General features: G+C 38.0%; 2 protein-coding genes across 3 annotated transcripts in view; one reads left to right on the top strand and one right to left on the bottom strand.

Moving 5' to 3' along the window:
- Positions 1–1,385: 1,385 nt before the first annotated feature.
- CEP55 (centrosomal protein 55kDa) lies at positions 1,386–13,875 on the bottom strand. The gene is made up of 9 exons (XM_010564929.1): positions 13,693–13,875; positions 11,699–11,997; positions 11,190–11,195; positions 9,405–9,453; positions 8,636–8,777; positions 6,239–6,555; positions 4,222–4,293; positions 3,257–3,382; positions 1,386–1,634 (listed from the first exon to the last, which is right to left on the bottom strand). The coding sequence occupies exons 1-9, from the start codon at positions 13,873–13,875 to the stop codon at positions 1,428–1,430; spliced, it is 1,401 nt and encodes a 466-aa protein (XP_010563231.1). The 3' UTR covers positions 1,386–1,427.
- A 2,183-nt stretch (positions 13,876–16,058) lies between these two features.
- MYOF (myoferlin) overlaps positions 16,059–24,074 on the top strand; it is a 72,100-nt gene continuing 64,084 nt past the window's right edge. For both annotated transcript variants that reach the window (XM_010564928.1, XM_010564927.1), the window contains exons 1-3: positions 16,059–16,146; positions 22,200–22,255; positions 23,151–23,242. In XM_010564928.1, the coding sequence (XP_010563230.1) occupies positions 16,059–16,146; positions 22,200–22,255; positions 23,151–23,242 (236 nt within the window). The remainder of the gene's footprint in view (positions 16,147–22,199; positions 22,256–23,150; positions 23,243–24,074) is intronic.

The following is a 24,074-nucleotide window of genomic DNA, read 5'->3' as shown; positions in this document are numbered from 1 at the left end:
TGATATTATAATAGTTATTGAAAACAACTTGGAAAACACCCTCATATTTTAGAATAAAGTTTAACTATCAGAGATTAGGGTGAACATTATGGGGTAAATGCATACAGTTTTGCAGCAAAGCATGATGGAAAGAGCTGACACTAGCTAGCAATGAGAATCAGTATACCAGAGAAAGATAGACCTTGGGTATTTCATTGTCCTCAGCAACTATAAACTTGTACAAGAAGCAGATTTATCTTTACTCATGTATCTTTGTAAAATTTCCTCACTTTAATAATTTTTGTGGAAAGAACTGCCTGTTGGACTTAACTACAGATGCAAGGAGCAAAATGCTAGCAACAGATCCAGGTTTACAGTAGGTGCTAGAAGAAAATAACACTGTGATTGCAAATCCATAAGGGAATTTTTTGCCAGTTTCTAATTTGTTGCAAGAATTTATTGCTAACTTGTTTTCTGTATTAATACCAAAATACAGTGACACTTCAAATCCACTAGAGCAATTTATTAAAAACTGCACTTTTAAACGGGGGCATTTGTCAAATGTAACAGATTGAATAACTGGCATTGCCTAACTTTAGCCTCTAAAATACAGAAGTGCAAACAAGTTTACTTCAGCACAATTCTATATCCAAACTTCAAAAATGGTCTCTGACATTGTCAGAAATACAAACTTTTTTCAGTACCAAGGAAGCTTGTATTTGCTAGGAAGTTTGTTTTCCCAATGACAATTTTTTTGAGAAGAGCTTAAACCTTGGTCAGCATTTTTGTATGAGCTAAGTCACACCTGACTGTGGTTCAGGAAAATAAGCTACTTATGATTAATGTTTTCAACATGAATCTTAAGCAGCAAAGATCTAACTTGAGTCTCCTGAGTTTTAATTTATCAAGATGGTGATACATTGCATATGTATATGATACATATATATAATACATGTATATATACGCTGTACATACTATACATATACACACATACCATGTATATATAAATATATATAGTACACCTACAAGGGCCAAAAATCTTTTGCAGCTATTACTGTCAGTTAAGGTACAAGCACAATCATCAGGATTCACCAACCAAGAACTGGATATGCCAAACATGAAAATAAAGTCCGACACGATAGGTGTGCTTTTACTGTTCTCATTTTTAATAGTGCAAAAAAATAAGTCAGTAGTTTACTATTTGAAGATATTCCCAATTATAAAAATATTTCCATTTGCAACCAAAAATGCAGTAGCTGCTTTTTGCAAAAACATCAGGTAAAATATTTGAGGCCAAATAAATAACTATAATGTTTTTGTGGAACTGAATATAAAACTAGTAGTCCTTTATATAACCTTAAGAAAAAAGCTTTAAAAAGATCTTTTGCCTTTGTAGAAAAGCATGTTGGCAGTGTGTATAAAGCAAATACAGTAAGTCCATTTGGAGCTCAAGCTGTACAGAAGTCAATATGTGCTAGTAATTCTCTATGCTGGCTTGTTGGATACTGCGCTTTACATCTGGGACACTCAAGAAAACTTTCATCAAGAAGGTTTGAATGTTTCAGGGAAGGACTTCTGTCATACATGGTCAGCTTCTCTTCAAACACAGCTTGCAAATCTTCTTGTGGTTCCATACGTCCAGATTCCTGGGGTTTCTGGAAAAGCAGCTTTAGTGTAAGATTGGGGCATGCATGCGCTGATCAAATACTGTAGGAAAAAATATTAAGGTTTGATGGCACACAAGCCTTGTGTGTGTTATAGCACTAACGGTAGAATTTTAAAGATGGCTAAAGGCAGTTATGCTGCTTGTGTTAATTACAAAGGGCCTGTTGTACAATTCTAACACCACATTTAAATTAGATTGCAGGTAGCTTTTCTGCAGACTATTTAAGACAGGTTTCCCACAATGTCTGACTGGGAATCCTTCCCCAACCATCTTCCTAGCTACTCACACACTATCTTTCCCTAATAAAATGATGCCTCAGCCCCTTCTACATAGGATGCTGCCTAGCTATCTTCCCAAAAACTCTGCTGTAATTTTCTCTTCTCCTGATCCCATGCGTGAAGTTTCTGTGCATGAAGGCTGACCCTAACTGTAAAACGCACCTGGTTGTCCATTTGACAGCTACTTCTCCAGCTTCTTAGCACAGAGAAACTCAAAGCTATAGCTTCCCTGCTCTGCCCAAACTTCTGCTGTACTCTAGCAGACAGAAGGTTTTCCAGGGGCTTCCCCTGGCAGCAGCAACTGCAATCCTAGCAAGTGAGGCTCTCCCAAGGGGCAACGCATGAGTGAAGATCATCAGTATCTCAGGATTCATTCCATTCCCTTCCTCATTTGAGAAAATACTTCCAAGTTGCATACAACTAAGAGGGAGAGTAGTCTGGCAGAGTCATAGAAGAATTCTTCTCATCTGCAACGTGTTAGGAGCTTTTGCATTTATCTCCTCTGTAAAAATCACAATGGCCCCAGACCTGATCTAATGAAGGACACAGGTGTCTGATTTCCATTTTGAACCTCATTTAAGTCCAGAACTGCAGTTTTGACAACCCTATTCAGCTATCACCTCATCTTACAAGATACTTTCCAGAAGCACCAACAGTCAAAATGCATTTCTGCTCAAGACCAGGGCAATCCTGGATACAACAGAGCAAAACAGATCAATGGTTTGCTTAATACTTAATCTTTCCTTACAAATTTCTCCATTAAGTCTAGGGCTTAAATCTAGGTGGCTTTCTTTGGGCTTGTATAATAAGCAGCAAACAGACCAGAGTCCTCATAATACAACAAACGTCCTTTTTCATTGTAGTAGAGAGCTTGTCTTTTTGGAAATGAAAACGCCAGGTTTTAATGACCCACCCATCCTGTATCAGATGGAGGTGGGGGAGGAATTCTATATTTAAGGATTGTGTCCTGTTCACTAGCAGCAAGTCTGAGTAGAAGCATACTGCAACTTTGTCATTGTGCAATAGTCCAAACTAGGTAACACACTGTGATACAAAATACAATTATGTTCCCTGCTCAGGAACCTGACTATTCTGGATCTCCTTCTGCAGTACTAGTTCTCCATGCATGCTGTAGAGAAAAACAATGCCTAGCTAGCTGACACAGGGTTCTGCATCTTGGGACCACATACCTAAAGAATGTAAGGACCTACAATGAATATCTGATAACATTAACTGAAGACTCACTACAGTTGAAATAAGATCCCAAAATGAAAATATGTACATTTATGCAAAATCCCTGACTAAATTTACCTGCAAGTTATTCATGACATACCAGAGGTTCCAGACGGGTTATTTGCTCCCTGGCCTTGCGCAGTTCCTTAAGGACTTTGTTTAACTGATGCTGCAAGTTCTGGCGATCAAGCTTTTCATTTTCAAAATCTGTGGTGCATATCTGGATCTGGCAACCCCCCAAAGTAAAAAAATTAAAGAATTAAAGTCAGAATTATTAAGAATTGGGGTGTGGAGAAGAGAAAGAGAAATGTTTCCCCCTTATATATTTAAAGTAAATTTTACTCTGCAATCATATCCTAAAATAGGATTTAAAAAAAAAAAAGTCACTTGTTGCTTTCACTACAGTGAAATTCATACATGCCTAGTTATGAAATATCTTCTCCCTTAGTAGAGATGGAATTTGAAGCTATTTTGGTTGGAGACCATTTCAAGCTGTCTTGCAATCTTAACATTTTATAGAAAAGCATATAGTGCAAGTACTCATTAAAAATGCCAGTTTCTACTCCAGGATCTTTCTTGTAGCCAGATAATTTGGACAGAACCTATGGGTAACACTGTACACCCAAGCTTAGCAAATAAGTGTAACTTTTTTTTCCCCCCAATAACATCAATTAGATCTGTAAGAATGTAATTGGAGAAAATAAAGAAGATAGAAAAGATGGCAATGCAATTATTTGTATAACTTTATCAAGAGTATATTACAAAACTTCAATGAGCTGATTGGTTTTCAGATGTTTCCCATACCTAACCAGAGGGTGTACAGTTGAACAAGTGATTGTGGAGAAAATAGCATTAAGTTTGATCACACCCTCTTATCTGTAAAAGATTACAGATCTCCTCGACAGACATGTCAAAATCTATAGAAGCATCAGGAGATTATTCACAGTTGAATATTCATGTCTAATATTACTTTAATATACTACTCATTCTTAAATTTGAAGTTAGTCTAGAACCTGTGTGCATAATACAGATTAAGTATCAGCATCTTAGCATATAATTGGCTACCTGTTGTTCCAACAAAGCTATCCTAGTGTGTTCCTCCTGCTGTTTGAGCAATGATTTGCGAAGAAGTTGCACCTACAAGACAGAAAAACATTTGTAATAAACAACATCCATATACAACAGTTAATAAGTTTAACAAATAATGAATCTAAAAAGGGATAGAAGTAAACTTTTATATTCCAACACCAAACAGAAAATGTATGCCTGTTATGCAACAGCCAAACCAAATTAAAATCTCTCTGGTTCCCTGGAGAAAACCTCAGGGAAGCATTATTATTGCATTGAGCAGGGGAAATGCAGAATGATGTTATAGTTTTAAACAAAACAAAAAAATATCAAACTGAGCTTTCCTAGGTGATTGCCAGGATGCAGACAAAAATATACACACAAAACCTATGTTTGTATTTACATGCCACAATGTTAAAAAACAAGCAATGCAATTTTTTTTTTAATAGAAAAGAACAAGTTTAAGACTCAGAAAGTACTATACTATAATGGATTAAGTAAATGCATACATAAAAATATCATCTGTTATCAGCATGTATCAATTCTTGTAGTGAATACTATTGTTCAGCTGAAAAAACACAACAAAAAAAAAAAAACAACAGAACCAACAGCACCTTTTAATCGTTATTAACCAGGGAGAATCAGACAGTATTTAGGGAGGTAAACTGTTGTTCTGGTTCTAGCCTACTTTGGTGCCTAGTAAATGTTATTCTCATGCCTCAAATTTCAGTTCTACATTGCTTTGTTATCAACCCTAAACTTCTCCAAGTAGCAAGTCTATCTCATTTGGATGCCCTGAGGACAGTCCTTTTAAGGAGGACTTTCCAGTTTCTCTTCAGCAGATATGTGGTCATGATTTCATGTCCAGAAGAAGAAACAACAGATTTTTTTTTTTTTTCTGTTAGCATCACTATGCTGATAGGAATATTCCAAGACACCACTGTAACTCTCCATGTAGGGGAAGTGGCATAGTCCTCATGAGTACTCCAAACAAAAGGAGGTAAGCACTAAATATTTTTAAATACAAACATATAGCACATACAATGTCTTCCCCTGCCTCTGATCAGCCCGAGTGGTTAAAGTTATTGGGCTCAAAAAAAAAAGAAGGAAGGAAGAATTAAGAACTTCACATATGAACAGAATTATTTCACTGAAGTCATCAAGGTACTCTCTGGGAGATGGGCAAGCCCTGCAAACAATTAGAATCCAATGCAAAAACAACAGAACAGATCTGGCAACAGTGTAAACCATGCCTATTGAACAGCCTGCCTGACAGGCACATCTTAGGCCTTTATAGGGAATTACAGAACTCTTCTCAGTGGTTTCTACCACAGCCATCTTCAAGACAGTGACAACTTAAGGTCCGTGCCTTCCCTTGCTTATCTGGCGATAGCTTTCTAGTACTCAGGCATACTTGCATAGTTCTTACCCATGGCATCATAGAGAGAACCAAATGCAGGAACTCATCTGAATGGAAAAAAAACAAACAAACAAAAAACCCCAGCTGCAAGGCCACAATAGTTGGCTGGGGTTATTATCCAGGGACACAGCTGCCTATCCACTAAGTATGAAACTACAAGCCCACATGTATTTTGTAGCAGCCAGGTGACAACAAATATCGGTGATATTCCATAGTTAGGATCACATGATAAAATAGCCTGTATGGACTTGAATTTTTACCTTTCCTGTTCTCATTTACTGTTAACCTTGAGGATTAACTAGATTAGAATCAATTAAGTATTCTCTTACTTCTCCCTCTTGTGTCCCATAAGACCAAGGAAATAAGTGAACAAATAAGTTCCTTATTTAAACAGGCAAACTTAAAGTTTGGATTTTGATTCAAACCAATATATTAAAGAAAGTATTCAGTTTTAACCTCAAGGACATGAGTCTAGATATACATAAAGAACAGTTACCAGAGCAAGTGAGTGATGGTCCATTCTAATTAAGCATGACTTTTCAGCTCTCTTGATTCTTTGCTAATGATGTTAAACCTCTAGATGCATGCGCTTACCTGACATAAAAGATCTTCAGACTTTTTCTTTTCTTCTCTGAGCTGTCCTTTAATAGTTTCATTTTCTTGTTTTAGTCTCTGTACTTTCTCTCCTTTAATTTTATTTTCATTTTCTAGAGTCTTCATTTCAGCAACCTGTTGTGACTGCAGTAAGGCATTTAAAGTTGTTATTTCTCGTTGTGTTTCTTCATACTTCTTTTTGAATTCATTAAGTTCAGATCTCAGCTGGGTTATAGTGCGTCTTTCAGTCTCAAGATCATTCTTAGCAGTTAGTAACAGCTGGTCATAATATTTTTGCTTTTCCTCTTGTAGATGACCTTAATGAGTGAGAAATAATTGAGATAGTAAGGGGGGGGGGAACCAACACACTTAAAAATCAGAAGACCAAATCCTTGACAGGATTTTAAGGTATATTGATAGAAATCAACATTCTAGGCTCTTCACAGCCCAGATTGGCACCAAACTTTAGTTAAAACAGCTTTCAGTACTCCTAATGCAGTGAAGTCTCCTTTCCAATATAGTTACCAGAAAACTGCAACTTGGCTTGTGTGTGGTATTGTGTGCTACAGCTACTTCTTTCACTAACCCTTAAAGCAATATTATATCCTTTGCCCTGACTACACAAGCTCCATGACCCACACATAGTTCTTATGTGGCCTCAGGCATTACACTGACACATGGAAGGCAAGGCCCAGTGGTGCTAGATTCTCCCTTCCAGATTTAGGCCCCTTAGCCAAGGTGCTGGCATTTCTCCCTCCCCTGGGGAGTATATGGATACCCTGGGGATCTGATGGGCTCTATTTCACCATTGTTGACCAAAGCCAGACCTTCCTTTGTCTTTTGCAGACCATCTTCCTCAAATCGTATGCCATCATTTACTTCTAAACTGCAAATAGAAGGGACTAGGATAGGGTTTTTTTGATAAAAAATGCCTGCTTCTTGGCTAGTGACTGTTCCTTAAACCAGAGTTTGCAAAATTTCTGCTTGTTGACCTAAGGAGAGTTTAGTAAGTAGGGGAAAAAAGAGGCAGTTTGTAGAAATTCAGTAGTAATACAAAATATACCTAGAAGCAGAACAAAATGCAGAATTTCACAGGCTTTGCTGATTTTTGGCACTGTAAGTTTCTTAACTTTGATACTTTTCCTATTGAAGGCTTCCCCTCATTCTTCAAACTGTAACTTACTAGGGGTAGTTTCTTGCTTGACTGTTCTCCCTCCCCTCAACTATGAACTAAGCCTTACCTTCTCATTAGCGATACTCCTTTATAGGATGGTGAGATCCTCAGAGATACACCAGCTTTTTCCTTGGAAAAAGTTGTCCTATCTACTTTCAGCTTGTATAGCTAGGTTCTTAGAACCTTTGATTTCTGCTACTGTCTAGCTGCTTGAAGAGAGGAACTTTCTTATACCCTTACTCCTAGTCTCCTGGCTGCTCTGATGACAAAGCTTTGACAGCAGTAACTCAGAGTTACATTTCCTGGTGAGCTACTTCAGTCTGTCTCCCTCTAAAATACTGCTTATAGATTTCTAAACACCACCAAAACAAGATTATGATGATGTTTTAGTGTTTTCCACAAAGATTCAAGCAGTAATACAGAAACCAAGCCACTGTACATGAATTACTAAGTGGCAAGTATCTGTGGGCATACTCTTACTCCAGATAATGCTAGTTCTATTTAGTGAATTTACCTTGCAGATCAGTTGCAGCATATATGAAATTAATAATTTGATAATAAGAAAAGCAAGCCAACTCCTTCGGGTTCTTCTGTTCAGCATGATTTTAATTTTATTCCACATGTTGGTCAAGCAGCACTCAATCTGAATGCGTGGTGCTGAGAGGGAACTGCATAGCACAGAAGTGAGCTAGAGATGGCCAGATCCATGTTGCGAAACACTGTTTTGGATAGGTGCCAAAACCTATCACAGGTTTTCGTGCCCTGTAACAACTGTTCAGGTAAGTAAAGAACATGGCAGTCTTGAGTCATTTTTATAATATTTATTTTGAAAAAAGTAAATTTAAAAAAACCTGATCCACACCTAGCTCATAAATCCTTAATGCTTCCATTATGTAGGTTGAAAGTGTACTTTGAAGGATGGGATACATATACATATTTGCCTCAACACTTTCCACAAACAGAGAGGTTGCTAATAGAGTGTCAAGGCTGTTAAAAACCATCCTTGAAGTAGATAAGAACATGAAATACTGTTGATCAAGTAACATAGCTAGATAACAGGAAGCAAAGAAATTTTACTTACCCAAGTTTTACCATTAAGAAACCAAAATGTTGAGAAGAAAGTCTTGATTTTGTTTAATTGTGCTATAATTTGTTTTCAGAAAACTTAATTCTATATATAATTATGGTTTGGGTCACGTGTGGGGAAACAATAAAGTCCATACCTTCTGAATTGAATTCTTTAGATTCTTGTTGGCTAACTGTTTCTGACTTCTGTTCAAGTTCAAAGATCCTTCCAAGCAGGCCCCTGACATATGCTTCACGTTGCTGGTCATACAGTAGCCACTGTTGGTTTTTCTCAAGAGCCTTCATGAAAAGGAACAGAAAAACAATAAAAAAGCCTCTGTAATTTATCAGACTTTAAAAGTATTAGTCTTATTTCTTAAAAATGTTAAAAGTTATATATTATACAGTTTAAAGATAAGCTGGAAATTGTAGTAATCCTCTCTGTACAATAAATAAAACCCATCTTCATTTGGAAAGATAAGTCAGGTTGTTGAACATAAGTTAAAATTGCAGCAATATTAAATACTGATTGGCTTACTTCTTGGAATGGGAAAATGACTTTGAAACAAAGGCTTTCATGAGTCATGCCCAGATTATGAAGAATTAACCTTTCAATCTCAAATATAAAATAAAATATAACAGATCTTGAAAATAGAATAAACTAAAACTGTATCATTGCAACTTAAAGTTTGTAAGAACAAGGACATGTACTTTATATCTGATTGGATCATAGAATTATTCAGGTTGGAAGGGACCTCAGGAGGTTTCTAATACAACCTCATGCTATCCCAGGCAGTGTCAGCTCCAAGGTCAGACCAGGTTCCTTGGGGCTCCCATTTTGTCAGCAACCACTTTTTTCTGATGTTCCAAGCAATACGCATCTTGATACAGATGATTTGCACTTGCAATTTTGTACAGGAAACTTACATCTTTCAGTTGTTTTTCAACTTCATAAAGATTAGTTAATGATCCAGTGCTGTTTGTTATGAGTTCCTGCAGGCAAAGAACAACCTGTTAGTGTTCTTTAAAATAGATGGCTGAAACAGTAAAGCTAGTCCTGTATAACTATTAATCTCACATAATCAGCACAAGAATATTTTAAAAATTGAAAAGATGCATACATATGCCTTTTGTGTTTAAAGATCTTTATAGTTGTTTGTTTGGGTTTTTTTTAAAGGATCTAAGTTACATAGAAAACCATTTCATAGATTTAAAACAAAGTCTCCTGCAGGATACAGGAGAAAGATTTACATTTAATTTCTTCCATAACTCTGCAACTCATAGTTATATTAAAACATTTCCCAAGATGACTATCTTGTGTATTCTGCTGAACTGCTATCTTGGAAGACCTGAAGAGTGCAGGAGAGCCTCTGAAAAATGAAGATATTCAGGGTATTATTTACATGAACAAAAAAGGTAACTGTTCTATTTTCATATCCTCATACCAGTTTGACAATAAGCCAGACCTGTAGGAGTTGTTGGGGAAAGCTAGAGACCTTGACAACTTCATTGGGATAACAGGAGGATTTATAAACATATGGGAAACCATGCAAGCCTGTCTGGAACGATAAGGACATACTGACTGATTTTCTGAGACCTGATCCACAGTAGAGTGCTTAAAGTATGAGTCAGAGAGTTCTCTACATCCATCTAGAACTAGAGAGCAGTTAAACAGTTATACTTCTTTCATGATCCGATACGTTTATTCACTGCATGATAGAAAGCTTTTTTGAAATTGTATAGATACAAGAGGGGACTTTAAGGAGATAAAAATGTAGATTACTACCCAAATCCAAGCTACATTTTTCCAAAGTTTTCCTGTGATTTTTGGAACATGATTTAGAACAAACTTTTTAACTGAAGAAATACAGGAGAACATGAATACAATTATTAAACTTCAGCACTGCCTAATAAAAATAGGATTTAGAGACACTACAGTTGCTCAGATTCCTATTTCTGTGAACATTAGAACTCTGCCTCAGTGAAAATTTTCTCAAAAATGTGTCATAAAACTGTTGTTCCTGCTGCTCATGTGCCACCTAGCAGTTTCAAACAGCATTGCTAGACTTGTTTTCAGGTTTTCCAAGACATCCAGTCAAAAACATCAGTCACATTTTGTTGTCCTCTATTGATAAATCAGTGAAAAATTTAAAAGAAAATTCTGGTTTTAAACTAAAAGATATTTTGGTAGTTCATTGACAAAAATACCATGGAAATCTGCTGAATTAACATACATTAAGTTCAAAGTCTCTTGAAACTGAAAATAAACACGTTACATTTAAAGTGGTATTTCCCAGGATACTGCATTATTAGAAGTGATACATATATGTATTATCATTGAAAATTAGTAAATTAAGATATTTTGCTATGTATTTGGCTAAAGCTGAATTTCTAGAAATCACTCAACTTCCAGGTTGAGCGTGGGGAACCAGCACCATCTGCAGGTCAAAAGCTGGAAAAGACCTATAGGCACCTACTTCTAGACACCAACTTCCCTTGTGCCCCTTATTGAGATACTCTGCATTTTCTATGGAACATTAGAACAGGCAGGGGTGGAAAAACAACTGTAGAAAACTAAATGCACTTGTAAAAGCTGCCAAGTACCTGGCACCATACCTGTTAACCACTTTAAATGAGAGAAGCAACTCATTATTCTTGTCCTATCTTCTGTTACATTGAAGTATTTATCATGTGTGATGCCATGTAAAGTACAGGCAACTAGTTTTAACAACTGAGGAGCAAATGAGGATTCATAAGAGCAGAGAGGGGAAAGATATTCTCATGACTGAAGCCAAATTAGGTGAGGAACTTAGTTTGGCTTTATAAATGCGCCATGTCTATTACTGCTGCCTTGTCAGTCTGTTTAATCAGTGAGCATACAAACCCAAGAAGGGCATACCTGCTTAAGCAACAGTGGATTATTACATGTAGTGCCACTAGTCATACCACCTGCATGTGAACATGAAAAAGGAACCTTACCGTACAGCATTAGAGAATTCCCTCCCCAGCTGCATTGCCTGAAGTTGTGTTCCCTGACTGTTCTTCATTTAGCATTCTATCTGGATACCATCTCTCTTCATCCAAGAATATTTCAGCATGCAACGCAACTTGTAGGAAGATTAAAAATCCATCCTATTTTATAACACATACTGGTCCTTAGTTGGCACAGATTCCAAGTTTAACCTGTAAACAGGTTAGACTTGGAATTTGCAATTGTAAACTTCTCAGTGCTTACCTGGGATGCCTTAGAAGTACTGGCTCTGTTTTCAAGCTCAGAACATTTTGCAGTAACGCTGGATAAATTACATTTTAACCGGTTCATTTCTTCAGATAGAGAACAAAGTAACTGTTCTCTCCTTTCTGCTTCCTTTGTTTTTTCCTCTAGTTGACTTTGTAATAAGGAGACTTCGCTATTCTTGTTTTTTGACCTAAGCTTATCTTTCAGATTTTGGATTTCTTTGTCCTTTTCTCCAAGCAGGCAGTTGTGATTTTCTTTTTCTTTTTCAAGGGAAAGTATTTTCTAAATGAAACAGAATTAGAGAGTGACACAAATGAATAAGTGTCAGTCTATGCAACAAATGCAGTAGCAAGTTTACAACCGTTTGAGAAGATACTCACTTTGAAAGGTTCCCCCTTAGTCTTTATTTAGCTGAGAATATTACTTCTTACTCAAAGCAGACAATACTACAGCGATCATCTGAAATATTTCAAGTGATAGTAAAACAGCCTGAAGTAGATAAAACAAGGAAAGAATGCAGGGAACCAAATTTCACAGACTTGGTGGGTACTCAGTTTTGTATATGAATACAGATCACTACAGTATATGAACCTTAAAACCCAAGCAGTACAAGAACTCTAAACCACTTCAGTGAAGAGGTTGGCAATACACTTCTTAGTGTTGGTTAGCATATTTAGTAGCTTTGGAGAAGCAGCAGAGCCTTCTTGCAAACTAAGTGACTGTAAGTGAAGTTACAAAAGAGTTACAATAAAGCATTCAGGAGAAGGATCCTGTTTGGCAAATTGTCTGGCCTTTTACTTTAAAAATGTGCTTTATTAGATATTTTCAACAGGCACTCTCTTTTCAGCAGGCCTCCAGCACAGGGAATTATTACATAGCATTAGTACTGCATTTGAGACACCTTGGGGGTCTACGTAGACTTCTGTTATGATAGCATTTCATTTTCCTTGAGAAAGATTGACATTGAAATCCTACATGTTGACATCAAGTCAAGAGAAAGTGACAGAGAAACTGAAAGAAATTGAATTTTAGAGAGCCTTATTTAGGGTGTGGTTGACAACCACACAGTGCTCACTAGAATTAAAATATTGACACCAAGTAGTACCTAGAATATCTAAGCATGCCTGTGATTTTCCACCTGTAAACCAGGAACCCAATATTAAGTAACCAACACAGAGCAGGCAGGAAACTCCACCAGGCACAGCAAATACACAAATTCACACACAAATTCCACAACAGTACATGAGCTGTCTAGCCATAGCTGGTACTTGGGTTAGCACTTCTCAACTGACATTGTAGCACAGACATATGAAAAGCCTTATGGTCAAAAGAAATAGCCCAGAAATGTTAGAGTGCGTAGTCTCCATTAGTTGTATCCTTTGAAAGAGTCCATTTATAGTTTCCTAGTCTTCCTGGGAAGCCTGACAGTATGTGACTTGAACTTCTTTCTCTACAACCACAGGTTTACCTTGAATGGACTACAAGGCACAGAAATTTCAGTGTCTTAGTTGTAATGGAAGAATAATGTGGTGAACTGATTACAGTTTTACTTACCTATAGCTGAGTGGGAGCTTGAGAATGTAGTTCAAGCAAATACTCAGCACTTTTTAGTGTGTTCTTAGGCAGCTGTTTGCAAACATGTTCTTTGCAGGAAGTATTCAAAATAATTCTCTGGGACCAACTGTTCCAAACAGTTGGACATGTGAGGACAGGTCTTCATAGACTAACTGGCACTCTGGCCTCAAGTCTTTGTATTTAACAGCCTTGTCAGATGATTGTAATTTTATTAGTTCAGTCATCGTTGAAAAATATTTGAGAACAAAAATGTCAAACTAAACCAACAGTGACATCAAAGTAAACTAAATTTTAAGAGGAGATCGGCATCCTGCTTCCAAAGCCGGACACACTCAGACTCACGATAACCGTGCACAGTTGGGACATCACAAACATCAGCCCGAGTCCCCACATCCACCTCACCTCTAGGAGCCCGTTCCTTTCCGCGTCAGTCATTTTGCCTTTCCCTTTAACGACTTCCTCCATTGATTTTCTCAGGGCAGCGTTCTCCTGCTTATACTTCTCGAGATCAGTCTCGCGTCTGGAGCTACCCGACTTTAAGCCCCACTTGCCAATGATTATATCTTTGGCGGTCTTGGAATTCATCTTTAAGGGCCTATAAAAAGTAACGGTAGCGTTACGGAAGAGCAATCCCTGCTACCGGGCCGGACCTGACTTCTTACGCGGCTTCAGTCAAGCCCGGGCAGCGCAGGGTTTCCCGGCTCCCGCTGCCGGCTCTCGGACCGGGCCGCGGGGAGCAAACGGGCCCGTGCGCGCCCTGGGACACGGCGCCGTAGGGACCCTCTGCTCCCCGCCGGCGGCTGCTCCGGCCGGCCCCGGCCCAGCCCCGCTTCCGGGAGTTTGAATCCCGCGGCTCCAGCATCGTCACTTCCGTCCGGGCCGCCTGACAGTCGAAGCGAGGGCTACGGCGTCGCCGAGGGGTCAGAGAAGGCGGGGGGAGGGGTTAAAGAACTCTACCGCGGAGACACTGGCTAGAGGGGGCTGCGCGAGCAGGCATGGGCGGGGCTAGAGGGGCACGCGCTGGGCACGGCGGGGCGCTGCCGAGTTCTCCGCGGAACGCCTGAGAGGAAGCTCCCCATTGGCTGGCGTTGGGCGGCCGCGTGACCTGTCTGGCCAATGCCACGGGGCCTTTCTTCTCCCCGCCTCGTTTCCCTGCCCCAGCGCACGTGCTCGTGAGCGGTGGCCGTGAGGCGAGGGCTGGCCCGGGGCGGCCGGGCCCTTCGGAGCGGGCTGGGGCGGCGGTTGTTTCCCCTTCGCGAGGCCGTAATTCATTTTCCCCCTGAGGGGGGTTCCGCTGCGTTGTTAAAGGGCGGCTGTAGAAGGAGGGGCGGTGGCAAGTGGGCGCCCCATCACGTTTCTTCCTGGCGGGTGTCTCGCCAAGCCTGCACGAGGCTTTAGTCGACGTGCTGTTCGGGGGGGGAGGGGGAGGCAGTGGCTACCAGCTGCCTGGGGCAGCAAGCCTGGCCTGTGCCTCTGGCCGTGGGCCAGCTGGGGGACTTGTGCGGGGCTGGCGTGGGTGGGGACGGAACAGCCCACCATGATGCTTCAGCCAAGTCTTCTGGGTCCTCTCAGTGCTGTTGCGTGTCTATCTTCGTTCCCTCCTGAACATGTTGGCTGTGGATTACCTTTTCTTTCCCCATAAATCCTCTTCTTCAGCTACCCAAAATCTCATAATTTTAGAAAGGAAGCAAGGTCCATCTTTGTTTCAGAAGTAATAAGCTAGGATAGTTCTCGTGTGACCATGTAAAAAACTAGGCTGAACTTTGTCCACAAGTGACTCATTTTGCTCCACCTTGCTGGATTCCCCTCTCATCTCTACTTAAAAACATATTTTGCAGTGGTACTGTGCACCACTTGTGGTTTTTACCTCTGGTCTGCAGGTGAGAAAAACCGCTGTAAAGCTGAACACTGGGTAGCTTAGAGCAAAGGCTTCTTTTTACTTAAATATGTAAGTTTTTCTTAGTTTTGTTTCAGTGCATTCTACTGCATGTATTTATGTTAAGACAAAATATAGGCTTCCAAACAATACAGAGAGTCTTCTCACATGTTTTGCACGTATTTCCTTAATTCTTCTTTCTTTATGCGTGTAGATGTTAATAATTTCTCGAGAGATCTACTAAATTCAGCGTGTTAAATGTGGACCCTGTAGTATTATGTAAAACGTAGTTGTTCCAGAGCACAACTGAAGAGGGAGCACTTAAACCATTTTTGAAGACCGTATATTTGTGATTATACACTGACACAGAGGCGAGCTAAAAACAGTTACGAACAATGAAGTTCTAAAAATTAAGAGGAAAAAAAAAATATAAACTATCGTGAAATGTAATACCTTGGTATACCAAGAGGCAGATGTGATGTATCTTGAGGACTGGAGTTGTGTTTAATGTTCATGTTGCTTATGCTTATTTTTGCCTCGGTTATTTACGAGAGGCTTATCACACAGTTTAAGAATAAAAGCAACAAAAAAACCCCAAACCCTGCACTCGTTTTTACACTGTGCCCTTTCTGTAACTGGATTTCACTAACGAGAGCTCTTTTGTGCAGCAACGCAGAACGTGGTGTCAATTTACAGGTACTTCTTTTTTTTTTCGTAGCCTTCAGTAGCAAGTCTTGTCATAGATCCACCCATAGACCTTCTTTACTGTAAACCAGCTATTCCCTGCCTCCTCTTCCTGCTAGCATTTCAGTCCAGAAGTTAAGGAGTTTGAAATTTAAGACTTCCTTGAATTTCTTTCGTAAGAATCGACGTTTAGTCAAGACGGGAAACAATGCTTCGGGTGATTGTGGAATCTGCTACCAATATCCCTAAAACCAAGTTTGGGAAACCAGATCCTATTGTTTCTGTTATTTTTAAAGGTAAGGAAAACTATCATAAATGTACTTAGGGAGGAGGTTTTCTGAAGGATAGTGCTCTATGTTAAGTATTTGAAAATCTGTGAAAACATGTTTTGCTGAAGTTACATCTGATGTAACTTTAGGGAAGACTTTTTAATTAGACGGGAGTTACCTGAATGAAGTTTGAACTGGGTGGAGTGCATCGGTCTTTTCTGGCCAGCGGTGCTTCTGTTTCAGGATCTGCATTTTACAAGCTTTTGCAAAGGTTTAGACCTTTGCTTTAAAAACCCAAATCTAACTGCATAGATAAATCCACTTTTAATTCTGGTATTGAAGATTACCTTGTTGTTTTTCATCTGAAAAAATCATTCCTCTGTCTTGATTACTTTGCACAGCAACTGCTCACTGTTACGTCAATTTTTATTGTGACTGGTTTATTGTTATTAGCAGCATGTTGAAAAACAGTAGTACCATTACTGAAGGTGTTTGGTGTTGTTTTGTGTTTTTTGGTTGGTTTGGGTTTTTTGTTGTTTTTTTTTTTTACAAACTGAATTGCACTTTAAAATTTTGCCTGTTGAGTGTATTTAATTTAAATAAAGATTTAGAAAGGAAACCCCATTTTACACTTTCATTGCTCATCAGATGCATATGGGAGAAGGAGAAAACAGTGTGATAAAATTAGCATATATATGTAAAGCTAATTATATTTTACAGCATATTTTACCTGTTGCCATCATTTCCTCATTTGGCTAGACTAAAGGAACTTGATTTCAAGTATTGGTTTATCTTTAAGGTGCAGAAACCTCCAAGCAATTTTGGATCATGTAATACGTTAAACCAAACTGTGACAAACAGTCATCTTAATTCCTGGTGACCTGGTTTCCTAACCGTGCACTGAAATGGAAATGGTTATTTCCTAAAATACGAAAAATCATTGCAGGAGTTTGTCACCTTCAGAAACCAAATCTGAAATCATGGTATTTTGCTGGAGGCTGGAAAAGGACAAGGTAGTGCACGTCCAGTATCTTAACTTCCAAAACATAAAGTTTTTGGATATTTTATTTCAGCATCAGAAAGATGTGATATCATTCCATTTCCTTTATTTTCCTCCTCTTTTTCAAGTTTGTTTTTTTACCCCTCTGTGTGTTAGGGCAAGTGGCTGAGCCTGTCTCAGTAGCTTTTAGAACTTGCTAATCCTTAAAAATTATTTTATTTGCCTGCAAAAAGTGCTGTTACTGTTGTACTGTAATTTCTCTGGTTTGTTCCATTTGTTTCTGCTGCTTCTTAAACATTCATATTCTCTTTTCAGTTCCCTGTCTTTCCCTTTGCTTTCCTATCACAGTTTTGCCTTTCTGTGTTACCTCTGTTCCTGCAGTTTCATGGTCCAGGGTTGGTTTATGCCTTCACTTCTTTATGCCTTAAGTGTCTGTTTAATTCCTCATTGCAATCTTTTGTTCTGTGTACTCTAATGCAATTCAGTTTTACCTAATAAATATAAGTTACAGATTTTTTTTTTTTTCTTCTGCATTGCTGGATTTCTCAGTCCTTCAGTTATCCAAACATGGATTGGGCAACAGACACTAAAGGAATTAGATTATATTTGTCCTTTATGTGCTACAACTGGGATTTTTAATGTTCACAAACATGCTTAACCATTGTGTTAAAGACAACTTCATAATTGTGACAGGTTTTTAGTAGGATATTTCTCATTATACCTGCCACTTCTTTTTATGTGGTTTTACTACATACCAACAGTCTGATTTTTTGCTTTCTGTCCAGAGTCATTCAAGGGGGGGCAGAAAATATCAGGCTTTTGCCAGATATTGAGCAGCTCTGATTTAATTTGTAAGTGGAGTACCTGGTTGCCAGGGGCAAGGGCGTAGGGATCATACCTGAAATATGTTGAACTTCTGGCTGTTTAGAGATGTTTTTTATATACAGCCTGTTTCTCCTCACCCTGTTAGTGTGTAGAGATGGGAAATCAGTCTTATTTTTGGGAAGGTATATGTCAAAGGGCAGCAGTCTTTAACAGTAGTCCATACCCACTGTAGCTCCTGGGGGACATAAAAAACACAATTGGGAGTTTATTTTCCAGACTGGGAAAAACTCGGGCATTTGCAGGACTTTGGCCATAGCCCTGCAGTATATTTTCATGTTCTTGTTTGACTCTGGAGTATTCTTGGAGAAGTCCTAGAGAACAGCACTCATTTGACAGAAAATTGCCGTGGAAGTTGACATTTCATTAAACAGTGTTCTGTTCGTTAGCTTTTTCAAACTGTAATTTACATAGCCTTTGCTGATGTCAGGTTCAGTAGGTTTAAGACTTCAGTGAAAACACACAGTATCTCTCAGGATTAGACCCTTACAGCTATGCTGTGAAGAAAAAGGCCATGATCCTACAACTGTTAGTATGTAAGTGACTTTGCAAACACTATATGTTAACACACATATGTTAGTATAGTTTCATATATGTACAGAAAAGACTTCATCAAATTTGTATAACTAAGCTAGTTATAGACTATACAGCCAGTACAATTAATAGTGTCATGTATTAGGTACACATTAAGAGGAAATACGCAGCTGTTTCTGTTGTGATATCTTACTTAGAATAGAGGGGTTTTGTGCAAGCATTTGACTTTTTTTGCACATTTATGTTCAGTCCAGTGGGACGGATCTTTTATTTACTTTAGGAACAACTCACTGTTCAAAGAGAACTACACCCTGAGAGTAAACGAGTATTGCTGTCTGGAACAGGGTGCTGTTACTGTAGAATTCTGAGTTCATCGTCACTCTACATGAGACAGATTATTAGTCAAATTAATATGAAAAAGTGTTGCCATTTGCTGAAGCGGTGCTAAGTGGTAATGATTAAACCAGTACAATTCTTTTGCTTTGTCAGATATACCAAACTGGAGAGGAATGTGTCAGATTCTTGTCTTTGGGTGTAAAAGTTGACAAAATTGCTTATATGTGCAGTCAATACTAGGACATTTAGTGCTTTGATCATTCCTTTTGACTGCCTCATTCATCTTTATACATTAAAAACTGATGTGAAATGGCATTCAGTTAGATTGGGCCAACTTGAATAAAATTTCTTTTTCTATTTGTGCTTAATCTAAGAGCTTTCCAGCAGGCCTGCAGTAGTTCACAGCTATGTTAGTTTATATTTCAGTGTGTGAAAGAAAAGAGTATTAGAGGGTAATTATTCACTAAATTTATATTTTCTGTTTTGCAGAGAATTAAATTACCCTAAGTTTAATTTCCTGATTTTTTGGAGGTCTGCCTGTTTGATCCTGCAGTTGCTGCCACTGTGCAATCTTAATTCTTCATTCACAAAAGTTTAATGGAAAACTTAACTGAAATGTGACTCTCTCTTGAATCTTAGACTTAAGACTGTTCTAAAAGATAATGTTTGCTTCTGCTATTCCTTACCTGCTGGAACTGATCAAAATGCGAGTTATAATAGAAGAAAATTAAGATGTAAGAATTGGTTGTTATGCAGCACTGTAATTGTCTTTCTAATGATAGAACAGTTATCATTGAAAAGCTCATCTTGAATGCATTTTTTTGAACAGTGTAATCTCATTGACTATCACCAAGTTCTTATTACATTCATTTCCAGTTGAGTTTATTAAACAACATGTCGTAGTATAATGCCTCTATCAAGATAAAGCAAATAATGATTTCTTCTACAGTACCAAGGTTATTGTAGTTAGTTTTTAAAGAAACAAGTCTATAGGGTGTCCTGCCAGTATCCATTATCATTTCTTACTCCTATTTCTTGGTAGGGCCAAACTAAAAATGATGACTGGCCCTATCTTACAGTTTATCCTGATGTGGTTTACAGTCTTGGCTACTGTAGCTGGATTCATTACCAGTAGAGGACAGCAGCCTGAAGACCTGAAACTTATGTGAGCTCCTGGAATAACTGGACAGTCCATCTTACCCTGCTTGGTAAAGATTTTTTTTGGTGGGAAGAAGAAAGCTCTTTGCCAGCAGTTTAAAAAAAACAAACAAAACCCCCCCAGTGCATTAAAAGAATGATAAAAGGTGTAATAAAAAGAAAGTCAGTGAACTGAAGAAAATACATGCAAAATAAATGCTTGAGGAATTTGAATGCTACACTCAGACTGACTAAAATTACAACTAAAACCCAATGTTTCCCAGTGTTTTTCATCCAACTTTCAGACAAATGCGTAACACACAAAGTTTTTTTCTTAGTATAATCTAGAATATGGATATTGTTAGTGGAATCATAGATCTTGCTCTCGTTTTTATGAAAACGGATAGTCCAGAGTGGTAAATTTTACTCCTTGTCAAGAATTGTTTTGACTGTTGTTCAAGCCAGGGCTTTCCTTACCTTACAGAGTTACATTTGAGCTTAGGCAGGGATCATAGGACTTTTATCCATTAGTTCCATCAGGATCAGGTCTGTGATTCATTATCTCCTTTACAAACAGCTGCAACTGTTCCTTTTTTCACCAGCACTGAGAACATTTTTCCCTGACTCTCAGCTCCTATTTGTAAGGGGACCTGGAGTACCAGTGCCAAACCCCAGATGTTCTGGGATATTCAGTTTTGAAAATGCTTTGTCTCCTGTTAGATAACATGAAGTTGAATTTCTCTTACTACCATGTTAATTAGTTCCTTGTTCTGCAAAATGCAAGTCCACAGCATGGTATGTTATGAATACTCTTTCCTTTGTGGTACGATATGAGTCAATATCCTGTATAAATTGTAGACAATTCCTGTTACATAAATGTGAGTCAGTTCTCGCAATTTGCCGTATGGGCTGACTTTTTTTCTTTCAGTACATCCCCCTCTCATACAATAAAAAGAGCCACCACAGTCTACTGCTTGAATAGTGGATATATGAACTAGCCCGTGTGGCCTATCTTTACTCTTGCTTCCCACGCCTTTGCAGTGTTTTCCTGGCAAAGTATAGCCATGACTTGCAAATAATAAAAATGCTATTACCTGTACTGTAGTCCTTAAATACAAGGAGAGCATCTGAAACTTAGCCTTCTTGTGGTGGCTGAGCATTTTATAGATCAGCAGTTAGTTTACTGCCTGTACTTAAATATACTCACTTGTTATCACTGTATAATTTCTCTTTAGACAGCTGCGTGTTTGCCAGTGTTCTTTTGTGCTACTGAGTGTCATGTCAAGACTTGTTCTCCATTGGAGCTGTATACGTATAGTGCAACTAAAAAGTAAAAATAAAGCCGTGGCATGTTACTTTCTTTGAACCTGTTTTAAGAACAGAATTTTGTTTCCTTTTTTAGTAGGTGAGGGGAGCCTGCAAAGGGCCTCTGCAACACTTGAGTTGTATTATTCCTCTCAGGAGAAGGAACTTGAATTCAAATGCCACGCTAGATATAATTTACACCACGCCCCACACTCCCATGATTTGTAGGTTAACCAAATGCAAATTTTACTGTGAAGTATGGAAAAATTGTAATTTTTAGGCTACAGTAAATGTCAGTGAAATGATCTGCATAACCTCTGGAAACCATTTTTTTTTCAGGAAGGACTGCAATTCCTCTTGTATGCATATGTATTTCTGCTAATATTTGCTCATTTAAAGCAGAAAGTGCTGACACTGTAAGCATACCTTCTTAAGATTTTTTTTCCCAAGTGATTTTACTTCAGAGCTAAACACAAGTATTTTGTAACTCAGATATGGTAAATGTGTAACACATTTTCTTTTCTACTGAAGTTCATCACTTTGAGGTTACTGTTTGGTTTGATGAATTCAGGTCTTCTAGTCTGTCTTCTTGCATCATTACTGAAGTTGCAGTCAAGGGTCATAAAAGGTTGAGAAACGTAAACATTAATTTTGCTTTTTGGGAATACATCTAGCTATGCTTAAACGAAACAGAATAAAAAGCCTCAACTACTAAAATTGCCTGGGAGATATTTTGATTGTAAAATGTGCAGCTACTGGAAGAGGCAAAAAGAATTGGAACATTTGGTTTAAAGCTCACATTCTTTTGAAAAGTGAAAGGAAAAACTATGATATTTGTGTAGTGCTTTAGCAAAAACAGATAATCACACTTTGTTTGTATTTGCAGATGAAAAAAAGAAAACAAAGAAAATTGACAGTGAACTTAATCCTGTTTGGAATGAGGTAATTTTTTTTAAAATCAGTTCTTGGTCTTTTTTAAGACAAAATGCTTGTAAAATTGGTAAGTCGATTTCTACAGTTGTGAATATCAGTTAGGAACAGGAACTACTGATGTGTTCTTTCAAGGTGTTAGTAAATGCAGGTGAATGGATTCATCTTGCACCTTGTGTTTCAATTCATTAAGTAATGCTTTTAGGTAAAAGTAGATGGATATCTGGTGAGTTTGTGGCCTAGTTTTGTTCCCTCTTACTTTGGACCAAATGATATTTAGCCATTGCTTAGCCACATGTATGGGAACATAACTGGATCCTTTATTACATACTAGGAGAAAACCCTACAGAACTAGAATGAATCATGTACTGAAGTTCCTCATGGTTTATTTGTAGGACTGGTCCTATTTTGCATCTTCAGTAATGTTTTCCTTTGGGAAAATGTTTTCTTAGTAGTGTTTTTTCACAACCAGAAATGAAAGTTAAAGATTATTCTTACATTTTGTAATTAGGAGTATAAAGAAAGGGAACCTACAAATATTTGTCTAAATTCAACAGCAGCTGACTTCAACCAGTATTGCAGGGGAATAGTATCAGATCTTATAAATGATAAGAAAATACTTATGTTAGTGTAAGAATGTAGAACTGCAAAAGAGGTTATGGCTCAGTATTAAACAATCTAGTTCTTTTTCTGTTGTTGTTAGTAGTAACTAGCAAATCAAGAATGTGCTATGAGCATGTTCCCAGATTTTTAACTTTGTTTTTGCAAATGGAAGCTGGTCTGGTCTGTCTCTCACTAAAAGCAAAATTTATTTCTAAATAATTTTGTTGTATATGCTACTCTGCTGTTAATTAATTTACACATGACTTGTAATTATAATTTGGGTTTGCTCTGTTTTTTTGTTCAGATTCTTGAATTTGACTTGAAAGGAATTGCTTTGGATAATTCATCTTCCCTGACAATTATTGTGAAGGATTTTGAAACAATTGGACAAAACAAGTATGTTCTCTTTTTTTTTCCAGTATTAAGCACAACTTTCAATACAGAAGTGCAGGGAAAAAATGGAACTGATAGTTGCTGTAGAGAAACAATGGATGCAATTAGATGGTTTCTGATGTAACACCTACTTGTAGCCTATAAGCCAGTGGGCTTTCCATCCCTCACCAGTTGGATTGTTACTTTGAAGCACAGTGTCAGCTTTCTTTTTATGCTTAATTTTAGACATGCTGAAGCTAAATTCAAGGACTATTTTAGGCATTTAAAGCAGAATTTGGGTAAAATATACATCCCTTCACCTATTACTGTAATTTGAAAACCACAGCTGCCATATTTCACTTGTAATAAAGGTCCTTGTGTAACTAGATTTATGCCATTACAGATACATGGTGCAGGTTGTCATCTTGCAGAATGATGCAGGGCAGTACCCAAGACTACTATACATAATAAGTGTCCAGAAAGTAGTTCTGAAGAACTCGTAATTGGCATTCTCAGAGCACAGCTAACACAAACCATCAAAAATTACAAAATGCAGTTAAAGCCCTTAACCATCTTTAAAAATCTCCCTGAGAGGCTCTGTTTTACGTCACTTCTTTAAGTCTTGCCTAGGAAGAGGGGAAGCCTAAGTTCAATTTTCCATCTTGTCTGGAGGGATTGAAGTCCTAGACTCATCTCCTAGAAGACTGACTTAGTCATCAGGATAAGTATGTTGAATAAAATACAAAAACTGTCTTGGGAATGGAATCTGGGTTTCTGTTGTCTTGAGTGTCCTTGCAAGGGGGGTCTATGAAATGTCATGTTCCTACTGTACTATTCCTGGCCCAATGAATTATGA

Source organism: Haliaeetus leucocephalus, unplaced genomic scaffold (assembly GCF_000737465.1).
Source record: "Haliaeetus leucocephalus isolate CR32 unplaced genomic scaffold, Haliaeetus_leucocephalus-4.0 Scaffold184, whole genome shotgun sequence".
In the NCBI taxonomy this organism is placed as follows: domain Eukaryota; kingdom Metazoa; phylum Chordata; class Aves; order Accipitriformes; family Accipitridae; genus Haliaeetus; species Haliaeetus leucocephalus.
Note: the sequence above shows the minus strand (reverse complement) of the source record. Positions and strands in the feature narration are given on the sequence as shown.

Bases quoted from the DNA above. Each gene is read 5' to 3' on its own strand.
- CEP55 (XM_010564929.1), bottom strand. From the start codon at position 13,875: ATGAATTCCAAGACCGCCAAAGATATAATCATTGGCAAGTGGGGCTTA. The intron at 6,556-8,635 runs GTATGGACTTTA...TCACTCATTAAG, and splicing joins TAAAGAATTCAATTCAGAAG to GTCATCTACAAGAGGAAAAG. The intron at 1,635-3,256 runs GTATGTCATGAA...CTGCTTTTCCAG, and splicing joins TAACCCGTCTGGAACCTCTG to AAACCCCAGGAATCTGGACG.